The following is a 23,049-nucleotide window of genomic DNA, read 5'->3' on the forward strand; positions in this document are numbered from 1 at the left end:
ATCGGCTGGTTCAATAAAAACTGCCCAACATTTGGTCTGTGTGTATGGCAGCCAGTTCAACAAAAGCCAACCGGTTTGTCCGGCTTCTGCTCGACAAGAATTCTGGAAAACCAAGCAGGCAACTGGCTCCCGATCAGCGTCCCCTGTCAGAACACAACTGCTCAGCAGGGGACATCGCTGTACCAACATCGGATCATTAGTACAGGGGCTCCGACCAGGGTGTTGAATGGAAAAAACTCGTACAGACGATCGGATATTCCGATAACAAAACCATGGATTTTTTTCCTAAGGATGTTGGCTCAAAGTTGTCTTGCCTACACACGGTCACACAAATGTTGTCGGAAATTCCGAATGTCACGGACGACGTGACGGACGGGCCGAGAAAAATTAAGTTCAATAGGCAGTGCGGCTCTTCTGCTCGATTCCGAGCATGCGTACACACGATCGGAATTTCCAACAACAAATGTTGTCGGAAAATTTGAAAACCAGCTCTCAAATTTTTGTTGGTGGAAATTCCAACAGCAAATGTCCGATGGAGCCTACACACGGTCGGAATTTCCGACAGCAAGCTCCCATTGAACATTTGCTGTTGGAAATTCCGACCGTGTGTACGTGGCAATAGTGTGTACCGGGCATTAGTCATTCTAGGACATCTACAGTGTGCCAAGAATGCATGCTGAGATGCACATGCGCAGCTCAGTGTACTTTAATGAAAACACTGAGCAGGCAGGTTAAGCGTTTGTTAACCACTTGCTTACTGGGCACATAAACCCCCTTCGTTCCCAGGCGAAATCTCAGCGTCCGGCACTGCGTCGCTTTAACTGACAATTGCGCGGTCGTGCGACGTGGCTCCCAAACAAAATTGGCGTCCTTTTTTCCCCACAAATAGAGCTTTCTTTTGGTGGTATTTGATCACCGCTGCGGTTTTTATTTTTTGCGCTATAAACAAAAAAAGAGCGACAATTTAAAAAAAATATATATTTTTTTTACTTGTTGCTATAATAAATATCCCAATTTTTTTTAAAAAAACTATTTTTTTTCTCAGTTAAGGCCGATACGTATTTTTCGACGTATTTTTGTAAAAAAAAAAAAAAAAAAAATCGCAATAAGCGACTGGTTTGCGCAAAAGTTATAGCGCCTACAAAATGGGGAACAGAATTATGATTTTTTTTATTATTTTTTTTTTTTACTAGTAATGGCGGCGATCTGCGATTTTTATTGGGACTGGGATATTGCGGCGGACGTATCGGACACTTTTGACACAAATTTGGCGCCATTCACATTTATACGGCGATCGGTGCTATAAAAATGCACGAATTACTGTATAAATGTGACTGGCAGTGAAGGGGTTAACACTAGGGGGTGAGGAAGGGGTTAACTGTGTAGCCTGGGTGTGTTATAACTGTGTGGGGGGAGGGGGGTGACTGGGGGAGGGGACCGATGCTGTGTCCCTATGTACAAGAGACACAGATCGGTCTCCTCTCCTCTGACAGCACGTGGAGCTCTGTGTTTACACACAGAGCTCCACGTCCCTGCTGTTACCGGCCGTGTCACCGACGATCGCGTGTACCCGGCGGACATCGCGGCCGCCAGGTACACGCATCGGGTCTTCGGCGATGCGTCGGGACAGTTTTTACCCGCCGCGCGTCACCCAGTGGCGCGCGCGGGTAATGCACATAAAGGCCGTTTTTAAACGGCCACTTGGCACTTGAGAGCCGCGCTGCGGACGTATTTCGTCTATAGCGCGGATCTCAAGTGGTTAATGTTATTTTGCAGAAGAGACATAAAATTTAACAAACATGTTATACTCACCTGCCCTGTGCAGTGGTTTTGCACAGAGCAGCCCGGATCCTCCTCTTCTCAAGTCCCTCTTCGGTGCTCCGGGCCCCTCCCTCATGTTGAGTGCCCCCTCAGAAAGCAGCTTGCTATGGGGGTTACCCGAGCCGATCCACAGCTCCGTGTGTCCATTCAGACACAGAAGTGGCCTGGATTCACCACTTTCTCTCCTCATTGGCTGACTGACTGATTGACAGCAGTGGGAGCCAATGGCGATGCTGTCTCAGCCAATGAAGAGGGGAGTCCTGGGCAGCCGAGACACTCCAACATCACTGGATCTAGATGGGGCTCAAGTATTGGGGGGGGGGGGGGCTTTTTATTTTAACGCATTAAAAGATAAAAAAAAAAATTCTGCCTTTACAACCACTTTTAGCCAGATTCAGATACAAGAGTGTATCTGTCGGCGGGCGTAACGTATCTCGTATACGTTACGCCGCCGTAAATTAGGGCGCAAGTTCCGTATTCAGAAAGAACTTGCGCCCTAAGTTACGGCGGCGTAGCGTATGTGGTCCGGCGTAAGCCCGCCTAATTCAGATGTGGATGATGTGGGCGTGTTTTATCGAAATTTAGTGTGACCGTTCGTGAAAGAATCCCAGTGCGCATGCGTCGGATAGAATGCCTAAGATACGTCGAACACTGCCTACGACGTGAACGTAACTTACGCACAGCCCTATTCGCGTACGACTTACGCAAACGACGTAAAAAGATAGGCCTGTTCCGACGTCCATACCTTGCATGGGCTGCGCCACCTAGGGAGCAGCTTTATCTTTACGCCGGCGTATCTCTAACGTAAACAGCGTAACTAATTGCGACGGGCGCACGTACGTTCGTGAATCGGCGTACCTTGCATATTTGCATATTCGACGCTGCAAACAACGGAAGCGCCACCTAGCGGCCAGCGTAAATATGCACCCTAAGATACAACGGCGTAGGAGACTTACGCCGCTCGTATCTTAGCCTAATTTAAGCGTATCTGGTTTCCAGAATACTCTTACATTTACGACGACGTATCTACTGATACACCGGCGTAACTCTCTGTGAATCTAGCTATTTAAGTTTAGCTCCACTTTTTTTTTTTTTGTATTGTTGCAATGTCTTCTTTTTTTTTTTTTTAAAGAGTTAACTCCCCAATAAGTTAAGTTCCACTGTAACTGCTATAGGTTACTGTCATTTTCCAAGTCTTTCCATTGCTGGCACCTAGGCTGGTATTGGTTTGATACTTCCCACGTTTATAGAACAGCGTTTGTGCGTTTCCAGGAATCTGTGATCTAATGCGTCTCAGTGGTATCTCCACTCTTGGCGTCTTATCCCTCCAGCACCATCATGTCTGCTAAATCATCATGGCTCCCAGCCAAGACAAGTTCCAACGTACCAATAGGAAACCGTGTTGTCCAAGCTTACAAATATGACTTCCCACTGGATAACCCCACCAATTATACTTAAAGCGGGGGTTCACCCAAAAATAAATTTTTAACATTACATTCAGCCGAGTTGTCGTAATGACAATCAGCTGTTTTTTTTTTTTTTTCCCCGTACATACCTTATTTTCACCGCCGCTTCCGGGTATGTCTTCTGCGGGACTGGGCGTTCCTAATTGATTGACAGGCTTCCGACCGTTGCATACAGCGCGTCACGAGTTGCCGAAAGAAGCCGAACGTCGGTGCGGCTCTATACGGCGCCTAATCTCAGGACAGAGTAGGCAGAAATACAAATCCTTCTGCAAGTAGCTGTTAGGAGTTCAGCTTTAACGGTACAATTATCTGTAAAAAGATCTAACCTCCATACAAATAGAGCAATATTTCAGGAACAGGAAAAGGCGTCATAAAAATGTGTGCAGTGTGGCCCCAAAAAACAAGTGTACCAGTCTGCGACTCCCAATTAATCGCAGCGAAAGCAAAAACACCAAACAGTGCCATTGATTCCTGTCTATGGTAGGTGTAAAGAAATTAATTAGTCCTCTCCGGCCTGACTTTGATTTATACCTCTGGTGTTTAATTACAAGTGTCCTTCTTTCACTACTACATGCAAACCTGAGATTTAAACATCAGGGAAACGAGGAACTCCAGGCGAGCCACATTTAACAAACCTTGACTTTTCTAGACTCGTAACAATACAATTATATTTAGCGATGCACCAAGTATTGATACTTTGAGGTGCGATTTGTGTAAAAAAATGGCGCAAATCGCACTTTAACCATCCAGCCCAGGAGGATTTGGCTGCCCAATGACTAGGCCACTTTTTGTGATTCGGCACTGCGTCACTATAACTGACAATTGCGTGGTCGTGCGACATAGCGCCCAAACAAAATTTATGTCCTTTTTTTCCCCACAAATAGAGCTTTCTTTTGGTGGTATTTGATCACCTCTGCAGTTTTTATTTTCTGCGCTATAAACAAAAATAGAGCGTCAATTTTGGAAAAGAAAAAGCAATATTTTTTACTTTTTGCTGTAATAAACATCCCCAAAAAATATATTAAAAAATATATATGTTTTCTTCAGTTTAGGCCGATACGTATTTTTCTATATATTTTTGTTAAAAAAAAGAAAAAAAAAATTGCAATTAGCGTTTATTGATTAGTTTGCGCAAAAGTTATAGCATCTACAAAATAGGGCATAGTTTTATGGCTTTTTTATTAATATTTTTTTTTACTAGTAATGGCGGCAATCAGTGATTTTCATTATGACTGCGACATTATGGCGGACACATCGGACACTTTTGGCGCTATTTTGGGACCATTCACATTTATACAGCTATCAGTGCCATAAAAATGCACTGATTACTGTATAAATGTGACTGGCAGGGAAGGGGTTAACCACTAGGGGGCAGGGAAGGGGTTAGGTGTGTCCTAGGGAGCGATTCTAACTGTGTGGGGGCTGGGCTTACTGTGACATGACACTGATCACTGTTCCCAATGAGAGGGAGCAGACGATCAGTGTCCTTTCACTAGGCAGAACAGGAAGAGGCCTTTTGTGTACACTGGCCTCTCCCCGTTCTGCCGCTCTTTGACCCGATCGCTGGACACCGGCGGACATCGAGTCCACGAGTCCCGCGGTCACGGAGCTCGTGGCAGGGGCGCGCTCGTGGCAGGGGCTTGCGCCGCAAAATTCAAAGTAATGTAAATATACATTACTTTGCGCAGCCGTGCCATTCTGTCAATGTATATGTGCAGGACATGCCTGACGAAGGCGTCCTACGTGACTCCGAAACATTGCACCTTTATGATGTAATTTTTTTGTAATAAAACCTTTTTGGACATAATCGGATGATCCTTGGTGTGCTGCCGAATAGGTTCGATTGTATATGTGCAGGACACGGTCGGAAAGCGGTTAAAGAAATCTACATAGGTGTCCCGGTCCGCCGATGGTAGCAAATCAGGGCCACTGGAGTTGAAGTTCCAGGACCCCATGGGTATAAGGTGGATGCGATGTCAGCTTGGGGATGGACTGCCTCTACATCTCCAGCCCTGTGAGCACCTCCAGCGGCCGTGATTTACTATATTCAGCAAACCAGGGGCCGGATTCAGAAAGAGATACGACGGCGTATCTCCTGATACGCCGTCGTATCTCTGAGTTCCGATGGTCGTATCTATGCGACTGATTCATAGAATCAGTTACGCATAGATCTCCCTAAGATCCGCCAGGTGTAAGTGACTTACACCGTCGGATCTTAGGCTGCAATTCCAGGCCGGCCGCTAGGTGGCGCTTCCGTATCTTTTACGCGACGAATATGCAAATGAGGAGTTACGCCGATTCAAAAACGAACGACCGCCCGGCGCTTTTTTTTACGTCGTTTGCGTTCGGCTTTTTCCGGCGTATAGTTACCCCTGCTATATGAGAGGTAGCTAATGTTAAGTATGGCCGTCGTTCCCGCACCGAGTTTTTAATTTTTTACGTCGTTTGCGTAAGTCGTTCGCGAATACGGATGGACGTAATTTACGTTCACGTTGAAAGCATGACGATTTGCCGACGTCATTTGGAGCATGCGCACTGGGATTCAGTCGCGGCATGCGCAGTTCGTTCGGCGCGGGGACGCGCCTGATTTAAATGTTACACGCCCCCTACCCGCGGAATTTGAATTCCGCCGGGGGATTTACGTTACGCCGGCTCCACTTTACAGGCAAGTGCTTCGTGAATAAAGCACTTGCCTGAAAAACTTGCGCCGGCGTAACGTAAATGAGATAGTTTACGCAGATCTAAAGATCCGCTCACCTATCTGAATCTAGCCCCAGGACATCTATGTAGATTATTTTGCATGTGGTCAGATATTTGTACTTTGAGTTCTAACATTTTTAAACTGCCCACTAGATGGCGCTTTAATCCCTTTCTATGCACACGCACCGGAGCGGTGGGGGAAATCACATGCGATTTGGACAGGTATCGCACCGCATTCCTGTTCAAATCGCATGTGATTCTTTGCAGTGTGATTTGCGCCCATTCATTTTGTATTGACACAAATCGCACCGCAAAGTATCGCTTTCTTTTTTGGGCAAATTCTAATACTCGCGCAAATGCTTGGCATCGGCACCGATACCAGTATCGGTGCATCCCGAATGGTAATATATACTCTGCAGAATAGGTAAGAACTGGTATCTCCCCAGAACCCATCCAGGTACAATGATAGGTGGATTTTGAAAGGCTAGATTTAATAGGCTGCTGTAGGAAGATGAGAGCTCTTGGTACTGATATTTTTATATCTAAAGCAATTTGTTTTTGTGTTGGGTAGAGTGAAGAAGGGTTGGAACCACCGTCAGGTTTTTGTTGCCGCTCTCGAATCCATCCACCACCAGACCCTCTTCTGCCTTCAAATGTGAACCAATGGTAATACTGGATCATGGCTCATTCAAGAATTCACCAAAAATTAACCTCAAAAATAAAAAAATTTAATAAAGTTTGAGGTTCAGATGCGCAATGTGAACAAGAATAAAGTGTAAAAGCAAGCATAGCCAACAAAGGGCTAGATTCAGAAAGAATTTACGCCGGCGTATCTATAGATACGCCACGTAAATTCAAAGCTGCGCCGGCGTATCTTCTTTCTGTATTCAGAAAGCAAGATACGCCGACATTAGCCTAAGATCCGACTGGCGTAAGTCTCTTACACCGTCGTATCTTAGGGTGCATATTTACGCTGGCCGCTAGGTGGCGCTTCCGTCGTAGAATATGCAAATGACCTAGATACGCCGATTCACAAACGTACGTACGCCCGGCGCTATTTTGTTACGTCGTTTACGTTAGGCTTTTTCAGCGTAAGGTTGCTCCTGCTATGATGAGGCGTACTCAATGTTAAGTATAGACGTCGTTCCCACGTCGAATTTTAAATTTTTTACGTCGTTTGCGTGAATCGTTCGCGAATAGGGCTGGACGTAATTTACGTTCACGTCGAAAGCAATGACGATTTGCGGCGGAATTTCGAGCATGCGCACTGGGATTCTTTCACGAACGGCGCATGCGCCGTTCGTAAAAAACGTAAAATACGCGGGGTCACCATTAATTTTAATAAAACACGCCCACATCATCCACATTTGAATTAGGCGGGCTTACGCCGGCCCACATAGGTTACGCCGCCGTAACTTAGGGCGCAAGTTCTTTATGAATACGGAACTTGCGCCCTAATTTACGGTGGCGTAACGTATCGGAGATAAGTTACGCCCGCACTAAATTACGCAGGGCTACCTGAATCTAGCCCAACGTTTCTGGACCTTGTTGGACACAATTGTCATCTTGAGAAAAGAAATGTTGGTGGACATGCTGGCTTTTTGAACTTTTTCCTTTTACCAGTTTAGGCATGTGAACCCCAATATACTTTTTGATTTTTAAGCTGGTTCCCGACCGGCGCACAACAATGTACGTCGACAGAATAGCACGGCTGCACAAATGGGCGTACAGGTACGTCTCCTTTAATTTGCGAGCCGTGTGGTCGCCGACGGCACGCTAGCGACCCTGCCGAGAGCTCCGCGCCCGCAGGACCCACGGACCCGGTCGCCGCCGGTGTCCCGCGATCGGGTCACAGAGCTGAAGAAAGGGGAGATGTTAGTGTAAACACAACATCTCCCCGTTCTGCCTAGGTGACACTGTCCCTGATCGTGTTCCCTTCAGCTCCCCCTGCAGGTTAACCCCTTCACTGCCAGGGTAATTTTTTACAGTAATCAGTGCATTTTTAAAGCACTGATCACTGTAAAAATTACAATGGTCCCAAAATGGTGTCAAAAGTGTCCAATGTGTCCGCCAATAATATCGCAGTCACGATAAAACAAAAAAAATAAAAAAGGTGATCGCCGCCATTACTCCTAAAAAAAAATTATAAAAATGCCATAAAACTATCCCCTATTTTGTAGACGCTATGGCCCAAATTCAGAAACATCTGCCTATCTTCAGGCGGGCGTAGCGTATCTCAGATACAATACGCCGCCGTAACTTAGAGCGGCATGTCCCGTATTCAGAAACAACTTGCGCTCTAAGTTACGGCGGCGTAGTGTATCTGACACGGCGTAAGCCTGCCTAATTCAAACTAGGCTGGTAGGGGGCGTGTTGTATGTAAATGTTTGGTGACCCCACGTAAATGACGCTCTTTTCGAACGGCGCATGCTCAGTATCACATCGAATTTTCAAAGTAAATTACGCCCGCTCAATGCTTAGTCGACGTGAACGTAACCTACGTACAGCCCCATTCACGGACGACTTACGCAAACGACGTAAAATATGACGCTGTTCGTACGTTTCCGACGTTCATACCTAACATGACTTACCCCTGCTTTATGAGGGGTAACTTTACGCCGGTCCGACGCCTTACGTAAATGACGTATCTTGATACGCCGAGCGCACGTACGTTCGTGAATCAGTGTATCTAGCTAATTTGCATATTCAATGCGGAAATCAACAGAAGCGCCACCTAGCGGCCAGCGTAAAATTGCACACAATTATACGCCGGCGTATGCCAGTTATGTCAACGGAGGAAGCCTATTTTTTCAACATATCTGCCTTTGAGAATCGGCGTAAAGATGACGGCGCAGATTTGAAATTACGGCGGCGTATCTGGAGATACGCCGCCGTAAGTTGTATCTGAATCCGGGCCTATAATTTTTGCGCAAAAACCAATCAATAAACGCTTATTGCGATTTTTTTGCCAAAAATATGTAGAAGAATACGTATCGGCCTAAACTGACGAAATTATTATTTTTTTTAGATTTTAGGGGGATATTTTTTATAACAAAAAGTAAAAAATATTGAATTTTTAAAAAATTGTTGCTCTATTTTTGTTTATAGCGCAAAAAAAAAATAGAAACCACCAAAAGAAAGCTCTATTTGTGGGGAAAAAAGGAAGTCAATTTTGTTTGGGAGCCACGTCGCACGACCGCGCAATTGTCAGTTAAAGCGACGCAGTGCCGAATCGCAAAAAGTGGCCAGGTCTTTAACCAGCCAAATGGTCCGGGGCTTAAGTGGTTTTTTGGTGTGCTGGCGATTTCTTGAATAGTGTTTTATCGCTGTCTGGTTCCCCTTTGTGAAGAATTTTCACCAGAATTTCAACCAATGTGAAACCTTCACATAATGATACAGGAAATGATGAGACCTACCAAGACTGCAGGGGGCCCTTCCGCTGACCTTGAGACTGCAGCTTTTTGGAGTCCAGTTCACAGTGACCTCCAATCTCTCCATCCTGGATAAAATCCTCCTTAAATCTAAGAAAGAATGGCAAAGGTTCAGCAATCAGCAACATCTAAAGGTCTATCATTTTTTAAGAAAATAATGTTCATTAGCCAGACATTTAATTATAAATATTACCCATTATATAGCTTAACCACCTTATTATCGGGCACTTTCACCCCCTTCCTGCCCAGGCCATTTTTTCAGCACTGTCGAACTTTGAATGACAATTGCACGGTCATGCAACACTAATTAAATAAAAAAAATTATGTTTTTCTTCACTTAAATTAAAGGGGTTGTAAAGGTAAATGTTTTTTCACCTTAATGCATCCTATGCATTAAGGTGAAAAAACATTTGACGGTACCGCCCCCCCCCCCCCCGAACCCCCGTTTTACTTACCTGACCCCTCGAAAGTCCCCCCATTGGCTGGCGCTGCTGTCAATCACAGCGGATGACGCGGCGCGCCCGGGGGCGGGGCCGAGTGATACAGTCGCTGGCTATGCCCGCCGCTGTATCACGGGCGTGCGCTTGCAAAAGCTTTCCACCATGCTAGCTCGCATGAAGGTGGAAAGCTTTTGCGAGGAGGAGCAGAGAAGCTGCCGAGGGACCCCAGAAGACACGGATTCGGGGGCCACTCTGTGCAAAACGAGCTGCACAGTGGAGGTAAGTATAACATGTTTGTTATTTTAAGCTTGGTGGTATTTAATCACTGCTGGGATTTTTATTTTGTATTACAAAGAAAAAAGACCGAAAATTTTGAATAGAAAAAGTTAGTAAATTTTGTAAATAAATTATTTTTCTCCTTCACCGATGTGCGCTAATGAGGCTGCATTTATGGGCACTAATGAGGCGGCACCAGGGCTTTTTTCCGGGGGGAACTCAGTTCCACCACCTCTGGCTCAGACCCTTTGGTGCCTGCTCACCACAATCACTTGTAAACACAGAAGTCTGGTTTCCGTATTTACAAGTGGCTTTGTAACCCCCTGAACTCTGCACTCTGTATGTAATGCAATTCTGGTATTGAATGCCCCTTTAAGACCCTCCTACTGTTTGTGAAATCTGAACGGGCCGTGGTTGAGTTCCTGCACCTATTTTCTGAGAAAAAAAGCTCTGGGTGGCACCAATATGCTGCACCGATAGGTGGCACTGATATGCAAGACTGATGGGCAGCACTAGTGAGTGGCACTGATGGGAATCACTGAAAGGCTGCACTGACTGGCATCACTTATAGGCACCGATTGGTGGCACTGATGGGCCCCGATTACCTGTCCAGGTCTCCCCTGCTAGGAGATGCCCCTCTCAGTGTGAGGTGAGGAGAGCCGATTCACGGCACTTCCGTATTTACATGTGATCGGCTGTGATTGGACACAGGCAACGACATGGTTAAAGAGCCGTGGCTCTTTACAGAGATCAGAGTCGTGCCGCGTCCTAGAAACACAGCGGGCCACGATCGTCGCGCCCGGCCTTTCTGGGGCGCCATCATATGATGTCCACCCATAACGAGTGGGTGGACGGTGGGGGCGAGCAGTAAGTGGATAAAGCAAAAATCCAGTAAAATACGGTAAATATACCCCAACTACACAGGATATTGGGGTTGATTTACTACAACTGGAGAGTGCAAAATCTGGTGCAGCTGTGAATGGTGACGAATCAGCTTCCAGGTTTTTGTTTGTCAAAGCCTAATTGAACAAGCTGAAGTTAGAAGCTGATTGTCCTCAGGCCTTTCTGGCCGTTTCCGAGGCTCTCCGGCACACCAACCCCCCTCTGGTCGCACGCGGTATTGCATGCTATTGAAGTCAATGCGGAACCAATTATTTTAGTTTCTATTAACTTCTATGGGGAAACTCGCTTTGATATGAGTACTTTGGATTACGAGCATTCTCCTGGAACGGATTATCCGCGTATTCCAAGGTTCCACTGTATTATAAGTTTATTACAAAAAACATACAAGTACATGAAAAAGGTGTTGTATAAAAACAAAACACGGTGGTCATGCTACAATAGTATACAGTGCCCATCAGTGCCACACCATTAGTGCCACCCCATCAGTGCACATCAATAAAGGAGAAAAATTACCTGTTTTCAAAATTTTATAACGAACTATGAAACGTAGTATATAACGTTTTTTGTTTGTTTGTTTTTTCAAACTTTAAATTTTTTATTTTTTTGCAAAAAATAAAAAACCCAGCAGTGATTAACCGCTTAAGGACCGCCTCCTGCACATAAACGTCGACAGAATGGCACGGCTGGGCACATGCACGTACAGGTACGGCCTCTGCTAGTGCCCAGCCGGTCCGAAGCTCCGTGACGGCGGGACCCGCGGACCCGATCGCCGCTGGAGTCCCACGATCGGTCCCCGGAGCTGAAGAACGGGGAGAGCCGTATGTAAACACAGTTTCCCCGTTCTTCACTGTGGCGGCGTCATCGATCGTGTGATCCCTTTTATAGGGAGACACAATCGATCACGTCACACCTACAGCCACACCCCCCTACAGTTAGAAACACATATTAGGTCATACATAACCCCTTCAGCGCCCCTTGTGGTTAACTCCCAAACGGCAATTGTCATTTTCACAGTAAACAATGCATTTTAAATGCATTTTTTGCTGTGAAAATGACAATGGTCCCAAAAATGTGTCAAAATTGTCCAAAGTGTCCGCCATAATGTTGCAGTCACGAAAAACTATCCCCTATTTTGTAAACACTATACATTTTGCGCAAACCAAAAAATTTTTTACCAAAAATAGGTAGAAGAACACGTATCGGCTTAAACTGAGGAAAACATTTTTTTTTTATATATTTTTGGGGGATATTTATTATAGCAAAAAATATTGAATTTTTTTCAAAATTGTCGCTCTATTTTTGTTTATAGCGCAAAAAATAAAAACTGCAGAGGTGATCAAATACCACCAAAAGAAAGCTCTATTTGTGGGAAAAAAAGGACGCCAATTTTGTTTGGGAGCCATGTCGCACGACCGCTCAAATGTCTGTTAAAGCGACGCAGTGCCGAATCGCAAAACCTGGCCGGGTCCTTTAGTTGCCTAAAGGTCCGGGTCTTAAGTGGTTAAATACCACCAAAAGAAAGCTCTATTTGTGTGAAAAAATTATAAAAAATTAATTTGTTGTGTACAGCATTGAATGACCGCGCAATTGTCATTTTAAATTGTGACAGCAGTGAAAGCTGAAAATTGGTCTGGGCAGGAAGGGGGTTTAAGTGCCCTGTAAGCAAGTGGTTAAAGTGTGCAACAAATTGCACAAACAGCTCTGGAAATGAAAGGGTTAAATAAATAGACGTTGATATTTGAGGCTGGAGTTTTCTACGTATGTCTGACCTGTCAGGGCCTCTTCTAGGTGTCCTCAAGTCCAGGTAGAGGTTGGTGGCTCTGCAGTATTGAAGGTTGGCAGAACAGGCCAGTAGCGAGTCGCCCTAAAAGAATTATAGGAATGATTATTTATTTTCTACCATGGTGATCAATGATAAAACAGTCTGCACGGGAATACTGACCGGCTCGTGAGGATGACACAAAACTTGCATTTCATCGATCCTTTCCTTCACATATCCGAAGTCTGCCTGTCTCCAGAACACTTCTTGAGCCTCCTCCAAGTTCTTTGCCCTTTAAGAACAAATACATTTAGGACCCAGTCCCACCAACGCGCTGTCTGCGTCTTTATACGCCATGCAAGCCAAAAAGTCATTATTTATTATGACCACAAACAGTAAAAAAAACTTCATGTACACAAAGTCTACTTTGACCGCCGGCCGTGGGAAAACGTGGCAAAATCGCAGACGGCGGTCGAAACGTTCCTTGAACGCGATTCTTCTGCATTCAGGAGAGGGAGGTTGAAGTTCACCTAACCGCAACTCTGGTAAAAGCCTGTGTGTACATGGACAGAGAGGATTTCATGGAGTTGAGTTTAGGAGCTTGGCAAAAAAACGCTGCTAGCGTACATGAAGCCCTAGTTATAGTGTCAAAACCATTATCATAAAAAACGATCAATAAAAAGTGTTTTACATGCTGTTCATATTCACTCAGCCACTATTGCTCATGTTCCTTCAATAAAGACAACTCAAGAGTTCTTTGGTGTGCGGCTGTCCATCCGTCCTTTGCTACTTTCCATTGTGTATGCTAATGACACTGTTTTATGTGAAAATGCTATTGATAATAGATGTGGAATGTGACTTGTCAGCTGTAGTAATTAACTCCTCTAGATACGGCGCCAGAATGTCTGTCTGGGATGTGGATTGGGGGGGAACTCGTTAAGCACCCATTGTGTGAGGTTTTGGGTGGAGAGTTTCATTGTCCCTGTGATTACTGTAGCCTGCTTGTAACTGTATATAACAAGGCTGAGTTACCATTAAAGCATTCATTCGTTTGGAACCAGAAACAGAGCTGTGTGTCTCGTCCTTCTGAGGAATGGAATGGGTCCTGTCTGCTGGATTGTCGGCTAAGCTGTCGTGGTTGGTGGAATGGAAGATCGTAAACGGTGTTAACCCCTGATCGTTACACTTAGGCCCCATGCAGACGAGACGCTATTACAAACGCCTCTAATCTCAGCTTTTCAAAGGCAAAAAACGGCATTTAAAACGCCCGTTTTTGCCGCGAATTGCGCAGCGTTTTGCGGCGTTTTACCGCGATTTGCAGCTGTCAGCGTTTATCCCCCAAAACACTGTAGACCCTCCCCAAGCTCAGAATCAAACTATTTGTGCCGTGTTTTGCGGCGTTTTGCCACGTTTAGCGGCGTTTTGCCGCGATTTGCATCTAAAACGCAAAAGCTGAAAGCTTCTGAACCCAAAATTTTGGGTTTGGAAAAACGGCCCTAAACCCAACTGCTTTGAAACGCCAAAAAACGTGATCGTGTGCATGGACACATAGGATAACATTAAATGTGTTCAGGGGCAGTTGAAAAAAATGCCCAAATGCCTCTGAACTCGAGTTTAGCAGCGTCTCGTGTGCATGGGGCCTTAGTTTTCAGTGAGTTTCTATGCTGAGCATTTTTCCTCCCTATCACATCTAAGCAGCCCATGCATATGCGGTGTGTCTGTTAAGGGTGCACGGGCGCCGCCCCCTCTCTCCAGCCACCCCCTCTATGCCCAACGGATAGATTCATTCATTGCATGAATCTATCCATGGGCGCCGCTGACGCACCCCTTTCAGGCACCGGGCGCCTGAATTACAGCGGGGGTATTTTTGAGGCATCTAATTAGAGCCATAGGCTCTAATAGGCGTCAAAAAGGTAAACAGCGAGCGCCATGCTTGTCGCTTGCAGTTCACCATGCTGTGTTCGAAAAGCAAATTAATATTCCTTTTCCTAACACTGAACCGCCTCTCTGACAATCAGGTGCTCGGGTCTGTTACCCGTCACCCTATTGGCTGAAACGACAGGCGCAGCTATGGGACACCTATCAGGAAGAGAGGATGGCAGAGGAGGACGGCAGGAGACACATGAAGGATCCCATTCGTCACCGTCACCCGCTGCCCCACCAAGGCAGGATAAGTGCCGGGCAGACGGCGAGCGTCACACTGGCGGCATTCAAGGGCACACTGGCAGCATCTGATGGGCACACTGGCCCAGATTCAGGTAGATTTGCCCATTAGTTACACCTGTGAAGAGCAGCTGATTTGCTCTGCGCTGGGGCAAATTGGAAAGATTGCCACCTGATTCAGGATTCCTTTTGTCTGCTAACTTGCTCCTCTGTAAGGCAAAAATCAGGGCCTAAGGCAGCGCAAGTGAAAGTGGGTGTGCCCTATGCAAATGATCTTTTTTCCACTCAGCAGTGGTTTGCACCTATTTTCAGGGCAAATTTTGCCCGACTGCTTGCACTGAGCAAATAAATAGGGGCAGACCTGCGCAGGTCCTGTGCAAAATTACATCCTGCTTGTTCCACCCCCCCCTGAGCAAGGTAATTTTGCCCTTTGCTGCGAGATGGCACCTCCCGGCCAAAAAAAAAAAGAGGAAGGCTAATTTTGTGGCAGCGGAGATGGAGATCATGCTGGCGGCACTGACGCGCCATACTGCTGTTCTGTATGGCGCTGAACGCCAAAATACTACCGTAGCCCAAAGGAGGGCAATATTTGAGGCGATAACCTTAGACATCAATGCCCTGGGCTTTGAGGACCGGACTTGGATGGACATCCAGAAAAAGTTCACGGACATGCGGCGTCGCGTCCGGGACAAAATTGTCCTCATTAAAAAGCACATCAGGGGCACCGGAGGAGGACCAGCCTGTTCTGTGCGACTCAATCCGGAGGAGGAGGTCATCTCTCAGAGTCTAGCGCTGGAGCAGGTGGAGGGACTGCCAGGCTATGACTCCACTGTTGGGGACTTGTGGACTGGTAAGTTTTTTTTCTCATATTCGCTGTGTATCATGGGAGGGGGTAGAAGTGAACATATGAGGGGGTAGAAGGGAACATGTAACAAGTTTTTGTTTCTCATATCTGCTGTGTATCATGGGAGGGGGTAGAAGGGAACATATGAGGGGGTAGAAGGGAACATGTAACAAGTTTTTGTTTCTCATATCTGCTGTGTATCATGGGAGGGGGTAGAAGTGAACATATGAGGGGGTAGAAGAGAACATGTAACACGTTTTTGTTTCTCATATCTGCTGTGTATCATGGGAGGGGGTAGAAGGGAACATATGAGGGGGTAGAAGGGAACATGTAACAAGTTTTTGTTTCTCATACCTGCTGTGTATCATGGGAGGGGGTAGAAGGGAACATATGAGAAGTGTGTTGCTCCAGCAACATTTTTGTTTTGTGTCATCCACAGATGTTGATGATGAGGCTGGGCCGTCGTCGGCTGTAGGGCGACCCACGCCATCCCCAGAACATCATGGGGTGCAGTCAGGCCCTCTGCAGATCCTGGGCATGTTGGTGGAGGAGGACTTCGGCCAGAGTCCATCTAGGGAGGAGGAAGTGGTGGAGGAGGCCGTTATCCTCAATCTGGAGGAAGCAGTGTCCCTCCAGGAGGATCCCACCATCCCTGACCGACCCACCACCCCCCCGACCATAACATCATCCCCCTCCAGGGCAAGCCCCTCCAGTGTCCCTCCCTCCAGTGTCCCCCCTCCAGTGTCCCCCCCTCCAGTGTCACTCCCTCCTGTGTGACCCCCTCCCCTTCTGCTCCCTCAGTTCGTGCCCCAGCCTCTCCTCCAAGGAAGGCTCTTTCTAAAACTAGGGGTGTACCCTCCAGCCTCCGTGAGGGTCTGCAGGAGGAGCAGCCAGGCCCGGCAGACCCACCATATAGGGGAGATGGTGGGAGACCTGAGGCGGGTGGCGGACAGCCTGGCATCCTCCTCCTCCTCTGTCCAGCAGGCCCTCACCCACCATGCTGACCGGGGGGACCGACAGAATGAGACCCTGGAGGATGTTAGTGGCAACTGCGCAGCCATTGTGACCTGTCTGGTTGAACAGCAGGATGCCACTGCATTATTAACTTCAGAGGTGAGCAGGTTGGCAGGTGCGGTGGAGGCCAACACTGCTGCTGTGCGGATGGAGGGGAGACTTACCCGACGGCAGTTGAGGATCACCACCACATGGCAGATGAGGATGTTGGGACAGACCAACACCGTCCTCAACCGCCTGGCCAACGCCATGGAGGGCTTGCAGGCACCACCTGCCAGGAGAGATGAAGTAGGGGTTGATGCTCCCCCCCCCCTCCATCCCCACCCCATACTCCACCACGGCGTCTGAGGAGCCAGAGCGGGGGCACCCTTGGGCCAAGGATGTCCAAAAGAAAAAAAAAAATTATGAGCATTTTTTTATTTTTTTTGGTGGCTCAGATTATGAGCTTGTTTTTTGGTTATGCTCAGATTTTGAGTTTTTTTTTTTTATTGATGCTCAGATTATGAGCTTTTTTTTTTTGTAGCTGCCCCTGGCATGTTGGCACACAGATGCGAGATCCAGAAAGTGTGGGTACTCTGCTTGTTCAGCTCGTCCGTCTTGGTGCTGCTGTAGTTGCTCTCCAGCTGACCTGTGGTCATCTGTTGCTAACTTGCCCCTGCTTTTATAAAGTGCAAATTTGCCCTGGCCAAACAGCTTGCGCGCTTTGGGAGCAAAATGCTCCTCACACGCGCAAGTTTATGAATCAGTGGCAGTTCCTCATTTGCATATTTGCTGAGGGAAAACCATGAGAGCGCAAGTTGCCCCTTAATTGCGCCGGGGCAGAGAAACTGCCTCCGTGCAAAAATGGCACATTTCAGGCTTAGCTTGCTTTCTGGGTCACCCGCAAATTTGCCTGGGAGCAAATCCGTACTTGCGCGGCGCAAATCACACTTGCTCCCGCGCAAGTCGTACCACAGTGGCTGTGTTTGATGGGTTTCAGTTTGTTTGCGCCCCTCCAAAAAAATTTGAGCACCAACCGCCACTGAGCCCATGTGACTATGGAGTCACACATGTGGGCGTATACACTGTGGTAAATGACAGCCTGCTCCCTCCCAGCTAAATACAATGGGGGCGGGATATTACATGAAAATTAATGGAGGCTTTACCTCCCTCTTTTATGAAGCGGTGTTTGCCCACGCAGGGACACACGGGTGCTCTGCTTATTCCTGGGTAGGCAGATCCATTCATATTAATTGGGAAGCAGCGGCTACACAAACAGCCACTGCTCCCAATCTGACAGCCGTGTGGGTGCAGGTCTCCAACCACAAACAGTATGCACTCGGGGACCCCCCCTTCATGAACCCGCAACCACCTGGCTGTCAAATTGACAGCAGCCACTGTGTCCCAATTGACATGAATGGGACCGCCTACATTAGGATGCACAGAACACCTGGGAAAACCCCTAGAACATACAATAAAGGGATCGGTATACTTTGTATATATTATGCTTTAGCTTCCTTCTTTGGCTGAATAAAAATTTAAACATTAGGGCCCGGATTCACAGACACTTGCGCATATTTATGTCGCCGTAGCGTATCTCCTTTACGCTACGCCGACGCAGCGCAGAGAGGCAAGCACTGGATTCACAAAGCACTTCCTCCCAAATCTGCGCTGGGTTTCTCAGGTGTAAGTGGAAGTGGGTGTGAGCCATGCTAATGAGGCGTGACCCCATGCAAATGATGGGCCGAGCGCCAGACAGATACGATTCGCCAACTGCGCATGCTCCGTCCCGTGGACGCATCCCCGTGCGCATGCTCACAATCACTTCGGAACTACTCCCTAAGATACGCCAGATCACTGCCTACGGCGTGAACGTAACCTACGCCTAGTCATATTCACGTCCCACGTAAACTACGTAAAATACGTCGGCTTGTGTTCCCTGGTGCAGCCCTTTGCATGGATGCTGCTGAGTTACACCTCCTTTATGGGGCATAACTTTGCGCCAGACGTATGACTTTACGCGCACTGCGTCGGACGGACGTACGATCGTGAATTGGCGTATCGCCCTCATTTGCATATGTGAATAGAAAATCAATGGGAGCGCCAAATACGTCCAGCGTAAATATGCGCCCACTCTACGCCGGCGTAGGCAAGTTACGTCGGTCGGATGAAGCCTATTTTCAGGCGTATCTAGTTTTGTGGGCACGGCGCACAGATACGACGGCACATATTTGCACTTATGCGGCGCATCTCGAGATACGTCGGTGCAAGTGCTTTGTGAATCCGGGCCTAGGTTGATCTTTTGTTCACCGTTTTTCAGCAGCCTTAAGGCTTGTGTGTGTACCACGAGAAAAAAAAGAAACGCCAGGACCAAGGCCTTCTGCGCACACCTACCTGGGGTCACATGGGATAAAATTCTGGTGTATTTCTCCACCCAGGAGCCACACTAAGCACACGTCTCCCATAGAAATCAATGGCTCTACATCAGGGGTCTCAATCTGGCGGCCCTCCAGCTGTTAAACTACAAGTCCCAACATACCTCTGCCTGTGGGAGTCATGCTCGTAACTATCAGCCTTGCAATGCCTCATGGGACTTGTAGTTTCGCAACAGCTGGAGGGCCGCCAGTTTGAGACCCCTGCTATACATAGATATACACCAGTATAAACATGAACACGCGTACAGATGTACGACCCTGGATGTGCAGACAGCTGCATTCAGGTAAGTACGTTTATACGCAACTCGCGTTCTTTGAAAAAAGCACCATTAACTGCATTCCTACGCATGCCTAACAAGAAAGATAAAGCAATAAATTGCAGTACAATTAAACTTTTACAGCCTCCGGGATCACTCTTATGGCACACCTATATTCTGTTTCCTATTAAACCGCAGGCAATAAAATATCAGTCATCAGCTGTAAACCACATACCAAGAAAAGTCAACCTTGTCACAGACGGGATAGCTGAACCTGTGCTCCTTCCTGCACGACTCCTCATAGCCCCAGCAAGACCTCCCATTGGTCAGGTGCTCCTAAAAAACAACACAACTTTTAGTTTTATGGATATTGAATTGAAAACTAGGGTTGTCCCGATACTAGCAGGGCACAGTAGCAGCAATTGATGGGCACACTGGCATAATTTGATGGGGCACAGTAGCGGCAATTGATCGACACACTGGCAGCATCTGATGGGGCACAGTAGCGGCAATTGATGGGCACACTGGCAGCATCTGATGGGGCACAGTAGCGGCAATTTGATGGGCACACTGGCAGCATCTGATGGGGCACAGTAGCGGCAATTGATGGGCACACTGGCATCTGATGGGGCACAGAAGCGGCCATAGATGGGCACACTGGCAGCATCTGATGGGGCACAGTAGCAGAAATTGATGGGCACACTGGCAGCATCTGATGGGGCACAGTAGCAGCAATTGATGGGCACACTGGCAGCATCTGATGGGACACAGTAGCGGCAATTGATGGGCACACTGGCAGCATCTGATGGGACACAGTAGCGGCAATTGATGGGCACACTGGCAGCATCTGATGGGGATGCTGATTTTAACTCCAATTTTGTGAGTAGAACTATGGATTTTAATATTTGAATAAATTGATTTTATCAGTATCACACTAGGTCGGTGCGCCCTCCGCTCTTTTTTTCTCCTTTATAGCATCTGATGGGGCACAGAAGCGGCAATTGATGGGCACACTAGCAGCAATTGATGGGCACACTGGCAGCATCTGATGGGGCACAGTAGCGGCAATTGATGGGCACACTGACAGCATCTGATGGGGCACAGTAGCGGCAATTGGTGGGCACACTGGCATCTGATGGGGCACAGTAGTGGCAATTAATGGGCACACTGGCAGCATTTGATGGGGCACACTGGCAGCATTTGATGGGGCACACTGGCGGCAATTTATGGGTACAGTGGCTGCATTTGGCACAGTAGCTGCATTTGATGGGCACAGTGGCTCCAATTGATGGGGGTTTTTTTTCAGTTTGTTTGCGCCCCCAAAAATTTTGAGCACCAGCCGCTGACTGAGCATTTGTAGAAGTACCCCTGCTAATGCATTATTGAAAGCCACACAGGTAGATCAGTGATTATAACTTCCCCCCGCACCGATCATCGCTGAGTGTCCCCTGTATCCTCCTCTGGCTCCCCTTTGTGCTCCTCCGACCCCCCTTTCGTGATCTTTCATGATAAAGAGCAGAGGAAGAAGCTGGTAAATTTGTTATTTACCGACTCCTTCATTTTCCAAAGGCACAGAGTCAGTGATCACTGACACTGTCCATTCATAACTGAGCAAACTGTATACGACGTTTAAGTTTATGAATGGAGAGAAGCCGCTATCTCCTGTCCATTCATCTTCAGTGCAGCTGAGGCTGCTGAGAAAAGGACAGGGGAGTGTTTATCCTTGGGCCCTTTCCATGTCTCAAAGGGGAGATGTCTGAGTCTGTTTAGACCCCTGATATCTCACCAAAGCCCCCCAACAGGGTTGAATATGGAAACATTGTAATAAATAAATATTTTAAAAGTAAAATTTTAAAAATAATAAAAAGTTCAAAAAACACTAACAATGACTGTCCACTCCCCCCACCCCCCTCAAAAAAAGAAATAAAAGAAAGCAATGTAAAAATATTATATATTTATATATATATATATATATATATATATATTTTTTTTTTTTTTTTTTTTAATCGTCAATAATCGTGATCAAAATGTTTTTCCTGTTGCGATCTTGACAAAGTATTTCCCCATCTTTCTATGCAGAGAATTCTCTCTGCTCTGCTGAAGCCACAACTGTAAAATCCAGGCAGTCCGCCAAGTATCAGAACATTCTTCATCAGTGGAACATAAGTCTAAACATTGTAACAATTTGTCTTTTTATTATATATATATATATATATATATATATATATATATATATATATATATATATATATATATATATATATATATATATATATATATTTTTAGTAGAGACCCTAGAAAATATAAAAATAAAATGGTGGTTATTGCAATATTTTATATCACAGCGCAACGGTGTTTCAAATAAAACATTTTGGGAAAAAATTACTTTAATTAATTAAAAAAAAAAAAAAAAAACAGTAAAGTTATCCCAAATTTTTTGCATAATGTGAAAGATTTTACGCCGCGAGAATCTCGATCTTTATTCTAAACAAATATCTAGCATATCTACTAGAGGTGCACCGCATGGAAATGTTGCCAATACTATTTAGAGGTCGACCGATATGGGTTTTTCTCTGGCCGATGCCGATATTTAGATATCGGGGCGGCCGATATATGTTGCCGATTTTTGCGGCCGATATTTTAGGCTGAATTTTGTTTTCCCCCGGAGAGGTGGGTTACAGCCTATCAGTGTCCCATCATTGCCACCTCATTAGTGCCCATGAGTTCAGCCTGTCAGTGTCCATCAGTGCCCACCGGTGCAGCCTATCAGTATCCACCAGTGCAGCCTGTCAATGCAACCTCATCAGATTCAGTGCAGCCTATCAGTGTCCATTCGTGAAACCTCATCAGTACCCACCAGTGCAGCCCATCAGTGCCATCTCATTAGTGCCTACCAGTTTAGCCTGTCAGTGCCACCTCATTGGTGCCCATCAGTGCCCACCAGTGCCACGCGCATCAGTGCCCACCAGTGCCACGCTGTCATTCACTGCCAAGCTCAGTGCCACGCTGTCATTCACTGCCACATCATCAGTGCCAAGCTCATCAGTGCCAGGCTGTCATTCACTGCCACCTCATCAGTGCCCACCAGCAGAGCGCTCCCGGCTCCGTTCTGTCCCCTTGCATGGCCAAAGACAGCTCCATTCATCCCCTGATGTGCTGCGTGGCCTGCCTCTGAATGCAGCGCGGCCGGGAACAGACAATCGACAGCCACTGCTGCAGCCGTGATAGCAGCCGTTTAAAATAGACGGTGGGTGGCCAGGGATTTTTACCCAGCACACCCCTGCCTCAGATCCCTAACAATCTGACTTTTTTTAATCGGCCGATGCCGATTTCTTTAAAACAGCTAAATATCGGCTGATATATCGGTCGACCTCTAATACTATTAGCAATGTGTTATATAAAAATGTATACATTTTATTTAAAATATATAAAAATATTTTTTAAAAACTGTAATTTTCAGTATTGGTTTCGATTTTCGGCCTAGTGCATCCTTGATTTTCGGTTTCAGCACCAAAATTTCCATTTGGTGCACCCCTAGTTTGCAGTGTAGTTCCGCTTGAA

At 46.7% G+C, this 23,049-nt stretch overlaps 1 protein-coding gene across 1 annotated transcript in view; it reads right to left on the minus strand.

The window, feature by feature from the left end:
* Window positions 1-23,049, minus strand: part of EOGT (EGF domain specific O-linked N-acetylglucosamine transferase) — a 72,147-nt gene that overhangs the window by 45,662 nt on the left and 3,436 nt on the right. Inside the window, exons 3-6 of the mRNA XM_040359201.1 lie at window positions 19,724-19,824; window positions 12,980-13,088; window positions 12,807-12,901; window positions 9,404-9,508 (exon numbers count right to left, since the gene is read on the minus strand). Of these exons, the coding sequence (XP_040215135.1) occupies window positions 9,404-9,508; window positions 12,807-12,901; window positions 12,980-13,088; window positions 19,724-19,824 (410 nt within the window). The remainder of the gene's footprint in view (window positions 1-9,403; window positions 9,509-12,806; window positions 12,902-12,979; window positions 13,089-19,723; window positions 19,825-23,049) is intronic.

This window comes from Rana temporaria, chromosome 7 (assembly GCF_905171775.1).
Source record: "Rana temporaria chromosome 7, aRanTem1.1, whole genome shotgun sequence".
Taxonomy (NCBI): Eukaryota; Metazoa; Chordata; class Amphibia; order Anura; family Ranidae; genus Rana; species Rana temporaria.